Consider the following 12,995-nt stretch of genomic DNA (forward strand, 5'->3'; position numbering starts at 1 on the left):
TCATCTATGATTTTTAATTATTTGATTTATTGTATTTATAATTTCGGAAAAAATTACAAAAGTTTAATATTTATTTTTTACTATAATTTATAATGAATTTATTAAATATAAATAAATTGTAAACATGATATCTTTTTCCGTTATATAAAATCTTTAATGTGAAATGATAAATTTTTAATAATTTAAATCCTAAATCATTATTCATTGTTTTACCATATCTTTTACATTAATGGATAAATTGAACCGTGAAATGTTAGCCAAATTGAAATTGATACAAATTAAATCTTTACATTTATATAAAATAATTCAATATATTTACCAATAAATGAAAAATTGTTACGATATAAAAATCAAATCTATGCATTGGAATTTTTTCATCATCTCCAAAAATAACCAAAGCCATCCATATATTAAGTATACAACATCTAATCGTATGCAATTACATAAACAAATAATCGTTAAGTATCCTAAATAAATACAATGTAACTAATAATTACAAATATAGATTTAAACATAAGATTTTAAAAATTACCCGGACATTGATGACCTAAAACTAACACAAAATTCGCTTGATGGGGTTTTGTATTGATACGAATTTTATTTATGTCGTATGATGTGTTAGATCTGCATGTAAAAAAACATTTAGTAAATAAAACATAAACATATAAGCGTTGAGTATCCCAAATTAATACAATGTAAGTAATAATTAGAAATACTAATTTAAATATAGGATTTTAAAAATTAAGCTACAAATTACCCGGCCATTGATGACCAAAAATTAACACAAAATTACTAACACAAAATCCGCTTGATGGAGTTTTTTATTGATACGAAATTTTGTTTGTGTCGTATGATGTGTCAATTTAAAAAATGGTAGGTATCACAGATTTTAATTTAATTATAATTAACGAACAATTTGTATTTCTTATCATAAATACTATCAAAATTTATCTTATAATGATAGGTATCAAACTTTATTATGAGCGTTTATCATTTAAATATTTTTTAGTATATTTTTTTTGGATTCCTTATACTCGTAGTATTGAATTAATAAATTTATCTTTTCCTATATTTTTACTTTATTTTTTTCGTTAAAATAATTTAATTCGTTGATTATAATTTACGTGGCATTAAAATTTTAGATATATCAAACTAATTAGTTACTTTTATCTAGGTGGCGACATAATTTTTTAATTCAAAAATAAAATACAAATTTTTTTTCTTATTGGTCGAAATAAGTATATTTCTTACGTGGCGCTCCGAATGCTCTCCAAAAATGCCTACTTTATTTATATATATTAGATTAGATTATTATTATTATTTAAAATATGTTTATTGAAAACTTTTATAAAGCCCATCTGATAATCATATAAAGATCCGCCCATTTATTTATCAACCCATATTATAACTACGGGGGTCATGGCTTTTAAAGGCCTCCATTCCTATTTCCTACCTCTCTGAGTTATTTCATTGAAGCGCACTCAACGTTCTCCACTGAAGCGTTCTCCATTGAATCTAATTCTTGTATCCCCCATTGAAGCAGCTTCTAAGGTAAGTTGTTTGTTGTTGTTATCATCACATCAATTTCACAATCTAGGGTTTACATTTGATCTAATCTAATTTAATTATCAGTGCTTTAAATTTAGGGTTCGTAAATTTTTTAGATTATGAAACATCATATCCAAAAGAAAAGAAAATTATGAGCGTAATTTGATTATTGAATCAAATATCCCTAAAATTATATATTTTTCGAGATAATTCAATATGAAATTAAATCTCTTTTCCCTGGGCCTAGGGCGGCCGCCCCTCCTGCCCTGCCTCAGGTACGGGCCTGCTCGTGTTGTGGACTTATGCTGTTCTTCTTTCTTGTTGTTCTCAAATTATGAATCTCTCTTTCCCATTTTAGTTATTTCTTTCTTTCATCCCAAAATAATTGTATGAGCCATAATTTAGGGTAAAACTGAAATTGCAAAGAAAAACTGAAATTGTACACTCTTTGTAAGAAATCTGCTCTTTTTCAAGGGTAATTAATTTGCTAATGAAAGAATAAAAAATGTTCAGAAAAGTATAATTTTTTAGGAGGGTAGATGAGGGATGTGGGTAGGTGAGCAGAATGAATTAATTTAGTTAAACAAAGATGAATTACAGAGAGCGGAAACTGAGATTTATACTTGAATTACAAAAAGTCAAGACACTAGTTAATGAAAGCCAAAAGGCAATTTTGTACTGAGATGTGGGTGGTTTCGGCGGTGGGGCAGGGGGAGGGGTGGTTGTCGGGGCTGAGGCAGGGTAATGGAGTGGCTGCCGGGACGGAAATGGACGTGGGTGGGGAGTTCAGTTCGGCCATTTCCCTGGTGGTGGTTGTGATGGAGTGATCATGGAGGAAGAGAGAGGAGAGAGAGAAGCAGGAGAGGAAGGGGAGGGAGGCGCCGGCGCGCCTGCCGGAGCAGGTACCGGCGGCAGGGGGCTGGCCTGGGCTGGTGGTTGGCTGTTTTTTTTTTTTTTTGTTAATTTTTTTCTGTTTTTTTTTTGTTTTTTTTTTTGGTTTTTTTTTTTTGACCAATCACAGGCCGCCACGTGTCATGTAACCTGTTATAAAAGGTTACGTGACTGGTTGGGACCATTAAAAAGATCGGGGGGTAAAGGTGGGATTATTAAAAAATAATCCAAAGGCGGGATTATTAAAATCGAATGGCCCAAAGGTGGGATTATTCCCATGAATTTTTCCTTATTAAAAAATTCTACTGGATGACCTCTATCTATATGAACTCAATAGTAAGAAGGCAGGGGATTCTGGTGGGTTCATACATCATTATAGGCTTATAAAAGGAGAGTCGGGATTCTTATTGGTTATGCTCATTTGATTGCACCTGTAAATATTGTTGGTTGCTTGCTTGTGCTTAGTCTTTCACTTTTAGGACTGTATGACTGTTTCTTGATTTATCCCCACCTGACGTGTATCATGTAATTCCCTACATATGCCATGTTCAATGCTCTTTGCTTTCCTCCCCACCTCCCTCACACATACTCTTATAATTCAGTCTGTTTTATTTATAAAAACTAGTTTAGGTTTATAATTATACAGATATATGAAGTGGCAAAGTCTGCTACCATATGCCCATATTTCGAATTTGTGATTTCCAAACTTCTAGTAGCTTAATGAATATTTGATTTTAGAAATAAATGCATTAAACTCCATGTTAATTCTTTTTAAGTTTGTCAAATTTTCTCTCTAAAGGGTAAGTTTCCAGTTTGTTTGATTATCCTATCGGCTGCTTGGTGTATAGGGATATGGAGATAGAAATAGAGCAGAGTAGCGGATCACGAAGAGGCCAAGGAGAGGAAAAAAGGATTTTAATGCTGGCACTGAACGTTCAAAGGCCGCCTGTGGATAGACTAGAAGATGGAACTGAAAGCCTCTACTTTGGATGTGTAGATTTTCACTCGGTGGATCTGAAGCAGAATAAATTGACTCGTTGTTGCTTTCCTTCACTGATCATGGTTGAGCTTACAAATGCCATGGTGTCTTTGAATGAATGCATCTACTTAGTGGGAGGTGTGACAAGTTCTATAGCACGATCACCTTTAATCCAACGACTCCAATCTGCATCTCCCTTATCCAACCGTACACACTACTTTGGTGGTTCTAGTCTTGACATGTCTGATGAGGCTGCAGTGTGGCGTCCATCTCCTGTCTTCATTGAGGATTGCACTTCTTTCAACTATGTTAGCTTTCTTGGCAAGATTTACAACTTTGGATCTAATCGCCTTGCGCCCGAGGTTCTTGACCCTGCCGTTGGCCACTGTAAGCTAATCAGCCCTATCCCTACAAGCCTTGTCGGTTGTAGTGTGTCTATTCCTGTACTTCCTGACCCTTCCAACAATCGCATTCTTATGCGCATCTATGGTGGTCCCCTTTCATTGCCTTCCCTGTATGCTTTCACTCCTCCTGTTGATGTTGATGGTATTGGGACATGGGAATGTCTCACCCCTGATTTCCCAATTTGGGCTGATTCTGCCGCTGTTGTTAATGGTGTGATATACTTTCACTGCCATAAATTCCCATCTCTTCTTTGTGCATTTCATATAGCCAAGAAAAAATGGTTGAACGTCCGGTGGGATTCGTGCTTTAAGGACAAAGTTGATATGAATGTCGAAAGGATACACTTCGATGCAATGCTTCATTTAGGCAACAATAATTTGTGCTTTGCTGGTTGGATACCCGTAGATAATGCACCTACTGTATCTACTATCGAAATTGTCTTTTTCAAGTTCAAAGTGCTAGACACTAGTGAAACCGTAATCGTCAAGGCCTGCGACTCCTACTCATTTGAACTTCCGCAGACTTACGAGGTGCTTCATTTCCTCTCTGTTTAGCAAGCAGGTACTCTTCTCCCCCCTCCGTCTATTAACATGTTGCTAGTTTTTTGTGCATGCGATGCGTGCGGTATTATAGAGAATTTTTAAGTATTAAAATCAGGATTGATGTTTAAAAAAAGTAAAAAATACGTTAAAACATTAGCTTTAGTGAAAAATTACTTCCTCCGTTTTTTATTAGTTGCATCACTTTTAAAATTGCGGACTCCAACCAATTTATGATGAGAGAGATACATAGAAAGAAAAAACTGGACCCATGTGATAGGGTAGAGTTTATTAACTAAAAAGTAAAGTGATGCATCGAAATTAAAACTTCCCTTTTTAGAAAGTGATATATCTAATAAAAAACAGAGGAAGTAATAAGTTCACACATAATTATTAAAATCTTTTGATAAACAGTTTTTTTATTTTATTTTTTTATTTTTATTATTTTATTTTTAATTTTTTTCACTTAACCTTGTTTTTCCCGTTCATTCATAGTAAGTATATTGCAAATGGAGTAAATGATTTGTTCTCTAAAAGATTTGTTATTTATTATTTATAAATAAATTTTGGGTGTTAAAAGAAATTAAATAATTAAACTTTTCAATTAGTTGTACTAGCCATTTCTAATTCCGATCATGTATTTCAAGTAGGGCTATTAATGATTTCATAAATCAAATGTCATTATGGAAGATTTTAGTACATAATTGATAAAGTTGTCCCCACTTGATTAACAACTAGTATTTAGCCAGTGGGTTAAATTGTTTGTAAAATATTTTTTTAATGGGAGGATTAATCAAGTATGTCGTCTTTTAAAGTAGAAACAAAACATTTGCCTATTAAAATAAACTATTCAGTAGTGTTTATGATGCACGGGCTAACAGGTTTGTTAATCTTTCTTTAAAAAATTGTTGAAGGATTGTTCCATTCAACTACATATCGGGATTCCTCTTTGATTGAATGTAAGCCAAATATGTGTAAATAAAAATTATGTTGCAATAGTAGAATGTATCTCAACGTAATGTGGAGAATCAATCCAACTCTTTTAAAATTTTCACAATGTATATGAATATCATTCTCTCAATGGGAGATCCAATATTTTTACAATGTAAAAAATTGCTACATTTTAGAGCGATCTAGCCATTACCAACTATAATACTCTCACTTTTTTTTAAGAACAAAAGATTAAATTTTTCTTATTATTAGTAAGCTGTTTAAAGTATTGGAAATGCTCCTTGTAATAGAATTAATAGATTAACAATATATAGTAGATAATTGTTCCAAAAATTTTGCACGCGAGATTAGTTTTCGAGTCTTGTATCATTTTGTTATTTGGTAGCCCTATGAAGGTGTAGAATTTTCATATTTCATTGTGAAGGTCATGATGGTGTTCGGCTATTTTCTGCTGTGCTAATGTAGTACTATGTTCAAATCTTACATTCATCGTGCTTCATAGTGTAGAACCTGTGCTTGTGCTATGTTGCATTGTTCAATTAGAAAAGGGCTAAATGTGACCTAACAATTATTAAGGACTTATTTGTTGTGCTTGTTCGCATGTGTTAATTCATAAGATATTTGACTGAAGCTTATTCTGTGATGGACTCAACCACCACGGATCTTCCTGCTGCAACTAGGCTCACAGAAAACAGTAATGGCAATAATAAGAAGAAATAGAAATGAACGAGGGAGGAAGATTTGAGCTCTAATTGAAATAAACAAGGGCATATACAAAAAAGTAGGTTTAACCTACAACTCTCTTTAGTAGGTTTAGCCTACAACTTTTCCTTTTCTAAACAAGGAAAGCAAGTGTGGGAGTATACCTTTTTTGTATGCTCTTTTGTGCATCACTGTAGTTGTTGATTAAGTTCATAGCATAGCTCATGCTATGGTGGGGGAAGCAGATTTTTGTTCTAGAGGCGCATTTTAAGATCATAACTTATGATTTGCCAAGAGGCCACACATGTGTTTCAGTGTTTGTAACTATTTATTTTTCAATGTGAGCGACTGTAAACTTTAAGTACTTTTTGACTTGACCAATGGTGGAAGAGGATTTGGGTTGGGCGAGGGGTGGGTTGGGAGTACCAAGGATCGATCCTCAGTATCAAGATTGCTGTCTGGTGGGTTTTGAGGGGTAGTTATCTTTCTTTTATACGGTGTTTGTGACTTCTTACGCTGCTTGCTCCTACATGTGAGAATTGACTGGGTGTTGAGTTCCTGGGTAAGGTAAAACCTGATATAATAGGTGCTTATATTTTTTCATTCCTAGGATGTTACATGTTAGATGAGCATTTAATATGTCATGGGACTGTTTTGCAGTTACCTAGGAAGATGATAAAGTAGGTTTTTCCTTGATGATCTATCATCTTCCTCACATTGCATCTACATTGACACCCTTTTATTTTCGCACTGCTTTTGTCTCTTTCTTGTTTACTAGGTTGCCATGAATTTGGTACTGCCATGTTTTCTTCTGTCAACATTATATACCCGTTTGAATATTTGATTTTAGATTTGGATTGCTAAAATTAGTTTATAGCTGTCGGGTAACTTTTGTAAGTTGGGCACTGAATATAATATGTCCAAGGGATAGTAAAAGTACTGCTCTCTTCTTTCTATCTTTAGGTTTATGGTCATTAAGGGCACACATTAAGGCAAAAGCGATTAACTTCATAATTGCAGCCAATTTTCCTCTAACTCACATATGCAACAAACCCACCAACACTTTACAAAACCTAGCACAGGCAGCCACCATGCTCACCTCCACAGCTGCCACTAGCACCCAGGCCAACCACTACCAATTAAGGTGATTTGTTGGAGGAAACATGAGGCTGGAGGAGAGAGTGCGGGAAGGGAACAAATGGATGGGTAGTAGGGGAGGAGAGTGGGGAGAGAAATGTGAGATCTGGTGATAAGAGAGTGAAAATTAGGGTTAGTTTGTTTATTTTTGGTTAATTGATGATAAACTTCCCAAAAGGGGTAACTACAACTTCACATCAATTTCTGCGGAAACTAATGATGGTCAGAAAGAAAGGGCCTACAGTGATGATGTACAAGTGTCTAAATTCTGATTTTTTTTCCCTTTTCATAGTTCCATGTTAATAATAAATAAAAGAAAGAAATTTGCGTAATATGTGTACTGTTTGTATACACACTGTGCATTAGATGAGAACTCAGGTTTCTTCTAAAAAAAAAGATGAGAACTCAGGTTGTAGTGTCATTGATCTTCATCAGATGCTATATCCCATTGAACATTGAGAACTTTAGCTGTTGATGAACACAAATCTTTGCACTACGATTTGTTTTTATTTTCAGTGGTATGTCAATAATTACTAAAATGATAATGACCAAAATGCTATGAAGAGCTATTCGGGCATAGCATCTGTAAAATGCTATGCTGAGCTATTTAACATCTCAAGCTCTATTGTTATTTGTTACACCTCAAACCCTATTATTTTTCTATTGTTACCTTAATGTACGAGGTGTTTGGAATTTATTCTATTCTGAGCTATGCTGTCTGGTTTCGTGCATATCAGCAGCTGTTTGAGCTCTACTGCTTGTAGGTTTTTCCATGTTTCTTGGCTCATGTTGTTGAAATATGTTTTGATGATTTCTTGGTTCTTTGTTTAGTTGAGTCACAGATGAGATGCATTCATGCATACTTGTGGCGGTTGTTTTATGATTAAGTCATGTAGATCTTTTCATTTTGTTTTCTGGGTGCCAAGTAGTAATTGATGAAAACACTTTCCAAAAATATATACCCTACTTGTTGGATGCTTCTGCTACTCCTAGAAACTTGTTTAGGATAGTTGAATTGTATATAAGGCTTCTTGAGGTAACTGGGCAGCTTTTTTACCCATTATGAAAGACAATGGCAGTCATGGTTATGAATTACGAGGCTTATTGTCAAATATACTTACCTCTGTTTTTTTTAGTTGACACGTATTCCTATTTAGGAAGTTTATATTTAGTTGACACGTTTCCTTTTGGGTAAGTTTTATACCTTGCATTTACTAGTGTACCTCCATTTGCTTTATTATTCTCTCTCCTCTCCTTAATATGTGTGCCTGCCTAAATTAAACACGTCAACTAAATAGAAACAGAGGAAGTATATTCTTTTTTGGTTTGTTTGCATAGAGACATGAAATTGAGGCAATTGATGATTCGAGTTTCTCACTTAATGATTTTTACTTGTCACAGTGGTCTCGAGGAAGAGTACAAGTATCTGTTGGTCCCGAGGAAATTAGTTGCTCCTATTGCTTGTACATCGTCATCCAATTTCGAATTCTGGATGGTTTGCCTTTTGTGATGAGTGATAGATTGTTATTAGTCGTGGAAATCTTATAACAATGAAAAAATTAGTTGTTATGACTTATGGGTAATTAACTAGTTTTTGTGTCCAGGCAATGCGCTGTTTCATTGTTTTATTTAAAAAAATATTAATTGTTTGCTTTTGCAAATATTATTGAACATCAAAATACATTATTCTATCTGCAGTAACCTAAATTTTACGTATGTTTTGATATGAAGCAACCAACAAATTGATATGAAATAGCCAACAAAAACCCAATTTCATCCAAACTTCAATGTTCAAGATGCAATTTGAGAGAGAACAAATAATAAAGATAAATTTTTTATCACATCAATCACCAAGTTTGATGCAACAAGGGTTTAATCAAAGCCTAACACAAAGTATGGCAAAGATTAGAGAAGATATCATAGATTTCAATAATCACAAAATTTGATAAAGATTGAGATTTTACCACAAAGGAGAAATCACAAAGAACTCAATGAAGGGAAAAACTCCCATATTTTCAATAGTTAAAACAAGTCTCGTTTTTACATCATTAAAGAACTCCTTTTAAAAGGAGGCATTAGTACATGACATAAAACTCTAAACCTCTTCAAATCTTGATTATACAAAAATGAAAGGCTATGATAAATTACAAGATAATAACTAAAATAAACGCAACCTAAATCGCATCCCACATACGAAGAAAATCATCTAAATAATTCAAATCGAGCCCAAATAGCTCCTGCTCTTGTCAAGTCAACACTTGTCGAATATGGACCAAAAGTAGTGTCGATGCTCTTGCATCATGTTTAGTTTATATCTGACTGAAATTCTACTCTCGAAATGGAAAGAGGGACACTTCAAAACAAATTAAAACAATTCCTCTCTTTCCCAGACGGAATAGACACATCTAGAGAAGCTGATTCAGGACTCACTAACCCAAGATTTTCAACTATGGTCTTAGAAATAAAAGAATGGGTTGCACCCGAATCAAATAAAACTTTCACAGACAAGGAACTTATAAGGAAAACACCAATTACTGCATCAGAAGAAGTTTCAGCCTCACGGTTGTTGATCACGAACATACGACCCTTAGAAACACCTCCCGCTCAGCTACTGGTTCCAACCTTAGGTGCAGGTCCACTAGACTGGGTGGCTTGGTAGGAGTACTAGACTCTTTCACCTTCCCTTACTTAAAAACACTCTTACTTCTTTCTTGAAACACTCATACTCACGGTGTCCTAACTTCTAGCAATAACGACAAGTCACTAGGTTCCCCTCATAATCCTTCCCTAGGTGGTCTTTCTCACATCGCTTGCATAAATACTTTCTTTTGACTTCTCACCCTTTTGGCTCCTTTTTTCTCTAGCATTGGCCGACTGGCCCCCATTCCCTTTCCCAAAATGCCCTTTGTTGTCCATCCTATCTCTAGAATTCCCTTAGTGGTTTTCATTGGCCTACTGGCGATAGGGACTAGTCCCGGCTTACTGGCGTTCTCTTTCCCTTTCTTAATAATAAGTAATTAATAAAAATGTTATGTGACAATTTGATATTGGTTTATGTTGGGTTTCGTAGAGTCCGACTCTACGCGGAAGAGAAACCCGCCCAAGACCCGCCCACTAATTAAGACGACTAAGCATGCAATCACAAATTAAACAACAATTAAGAGAGAGAAGAGCAAGACATTCATACCCTTGGCGCGTGCTTCGCTCAATCCTGAGCTCTTACCTCAAAACTTGAACCACGCAAATGCGAAGGTCTCCAACGGCTCGTACCCACGAACCCGACCCGAACGGTCCTAGTCCCGAAGGTTAGTCGGGACTTTTGACCAATAAAAACTAGAGTTTTATGAACTTAAGGTTTTCTCACTTTTCTAAGGAGATGCCTTTTTAGTTCCACTCAAGTGTTCTTCCTAAATCCCAAAACTTGGGTATTTATAGGGAAATGAACCTTGATCTCCCATTATCAATCAATGTGGGAGATTTGCAATTTTCCATATTTTATTTTAATCAAAACAAAATAAAATTGAAATTCAATCAACAAGTTACAAGTGGCAATGGGAGGAGAGGGAGAAGGTGAGGACCACCGAGCGGACCAACCCACCTTGCTCCCCAAGGCAAAGACCAACAATTGGTCCCCACTCACAAAACCGGACCACTCCTCCATGTGGCTGGTTGGCAGCTTGCCTTGGCTACCAAGGCTGCCAGCTGGCGCCTAGCACCAAGGTTGGGTAGCCCACCCAGCAAGCTAGCACACACGCACAGCCAGCCCGCAATGCATGAGCAGCCAGCCAGCACGCATGCCTCACTGCTGCTTGGTGGGTGCTGCTTGCTGGAATACACGCACAGCCCAGCATGCCCAGCACGCTGATGGCCGGTGCGTGGTGTTGTGCGATGTGCGAGGCTGCTGCTAGCAATGCACCAAGCCATAGCATGCTAGCAAGCACGCACAGCCCAGCACGCTGCTAGCATGCTTCGATGCTTGCGGCTAGCGATGGCTGGGTGCTTAGCCTAGCATGCTAGCAAGCATGCACCATGCTTGCGATGCTTGCGGGCTGTGCTAGCCCATGCCTAGCACGATGCGGTGGCTAGCGCTGCTATGCTAGCACCCCTAGCCACGCATGCACAACCACACCACACGCATGCACGCATCTTGCGATGCTTGTGCCATGCGATGTGTGTGTGCTAGGGGTTGCTAGACACCCATTGCTTGGGACCTTGCCTAGCCTAGCACTCACATGGCTAGGCCAATGCGAGGTTACGGCTAGGCTCGAACTTGTTACTTGATTGATTTCACGTCTCGTCGAATTCTAAATTCGAATCGACTTGCGACGCTCGGTCTCGACGCTCTAAGCTCGATATCCGACGTCTTTGTTCGTAAAACTCTGACGACTCATCAAATGCTTCAGATTGATTCGTCGTCTCGGATCGGTGGTTCGACTGGGTTCGACCCGAAGGGTTCAGTCAAGATTAAGCTGTAATATTAATTGTACATTAATATTACTGATCGGAAGCGACCTCCACCTAGGCATTCCGATCACTTGACCTTACCGAAGAATTAGCTTTTTAATAATTCTGAACCCTCTACCAGAATAATACACTTGTTGGAAGGACACCATTCCTTTCAATCTCCCACTTGCCCTTCCGGACAAGTGTGCAATTAGTGTATAACCCTTTTCCTTTGTCGCTTAATGTCTCTTAATGAACTATAAGGTAAGATTCTTCATCATCCTTATTACGTCCAGAAGTGTTTCTCGATTCCCGAGTTTGACTGTGAATAAACAGATGATTTCTAAAATCCATCTGAGCACGACCATGCATTTTCACAGTCTCGCTCTTCGAGAGGCCTTGTAAACAACAAAGACATATTACCTATTGTTAATAGGGGGACATTCCCATTCTTGTACTGTAAGCTTCCCTTACTAAGAGGACCTAGTCGCCTGAGTGTTGCTGTTATAATCCCCATTTACGGCAGACGTTTGTCAACATCAAAACGACTAGTACTCAAACAAGAGAACTTACAATACTCATGGTCGAGGATAAAGGTTCTGATAGTTATAATGAGAAATATACTTATGATGATTTGATATCTCTTAAAGTATTCTCATAGGTCTATCCGGTACAGTTCCAAACTAGTACCTGTGCAAATGATTTATGAATATCATGTCTTTGTAGCACAAGAAACGGTGCTGTAAATCATACTACACACTAATCTCAAGTGATCATTAATCGTCCATCATTTAAATGACCTCGATTAGGGATAATTTTCGTTTAAAATATTCAATGTTCACTTAACATGTATTTCTTTATCCAAGACATGGTCTTGATACCCTGTTTTGAATATTCTCAGAAATCGAATGGACTCATTATTTAATTCTAAACCACAATTAAATAGATATGGAGTAATCATAAATTTGCAGAAAATTTAATTGCTCCAAAATTGAATGGTTCAACATAGTATTTTACATTAAGACATCGAGTTTAATTAAAACACCTATACAGGGAAATCAAAGCCAATCTCCAATATGCTTGATTCCCATTGCCTCAACGTGCTTGTTGTGCTTCACTTGAGACAAAGGTTTAGTCAGAGGATCGGCCACATTGTCGTCCGTTCCAATCTTACAAATTCTGATTTCACCCTTTGATTTCCATTTCCTTATTATGTGAAGTCGCCGCTTGACATGTTTGACCTCCCTTGGCTCTATGGCCTGAGCAATAGCTCCATTGTTATCACAATAGAGGTCTGTTGGACCCTTAATTTAGGGTACAACACCAAGTTCACCAATGAACTTACGAATCCAAACTGCCTCCTTAGCTGCTTCCGAAGCTGCCAAGTATTCGGCTTCAGT

The 12,995-nt window shown here is 36.6% G+C and overlaps 1 protein-coding gene across 1 annotated transcript; it reads left to right on the forward strand.

The window, feature by feature from the left end:
* Positions 1-1,394: 1,394 nt before the first annotated feature.
* LOC110682683 lies at positions 1,395-8,756 on the forward strand. The gene is made up of 3 exons (XM_021859014.1): positions 1,395-1,551; positions 3,288-4,384; positions 8,554-8,756. Exon 2 carries the CDS (start codon positions 3,292-3,294, stop codon positions 4,375-4,377), a length of 1,086 nt encoding a protein of 361 aa, XP_021714706.1. The 5' UTR covers positions 1,395-1,551; positions 3,288-3,291; the 3' UTR covers positions 4,378-4,384; positions 8,554-8,756.
* The last annotated feature ends 4,239 nt before the right edge of the window (positions 8,757-12,995 follow it).

Source organism: Chenopodium quinoa, unplaced genomic scaffold (genome assembly GCF_001683475.1).
Source record: "Chenopodium quinoa cultivar QQ74 unplaced genomic scaffold, ASM168347v1, whole genome shotgun sequence".
Taxonomy (NCBI): Eukaryota; Viridiplantae; Streptophyta; class Magnoliopsida; order Caryophyllales; family Amaranthaceae; genus Chenopodium; species Chenopodium quinoa.

Excerpts from the sequence above, each read along its gene's own strand:
- LOC110682683 (XM_021859014.1), top strand. The coding sequence starts at position 3,292 with ATGGAGATAGAAATAGAGCAGAGTAGCGGATCACGAAGAGGCCAAGGA.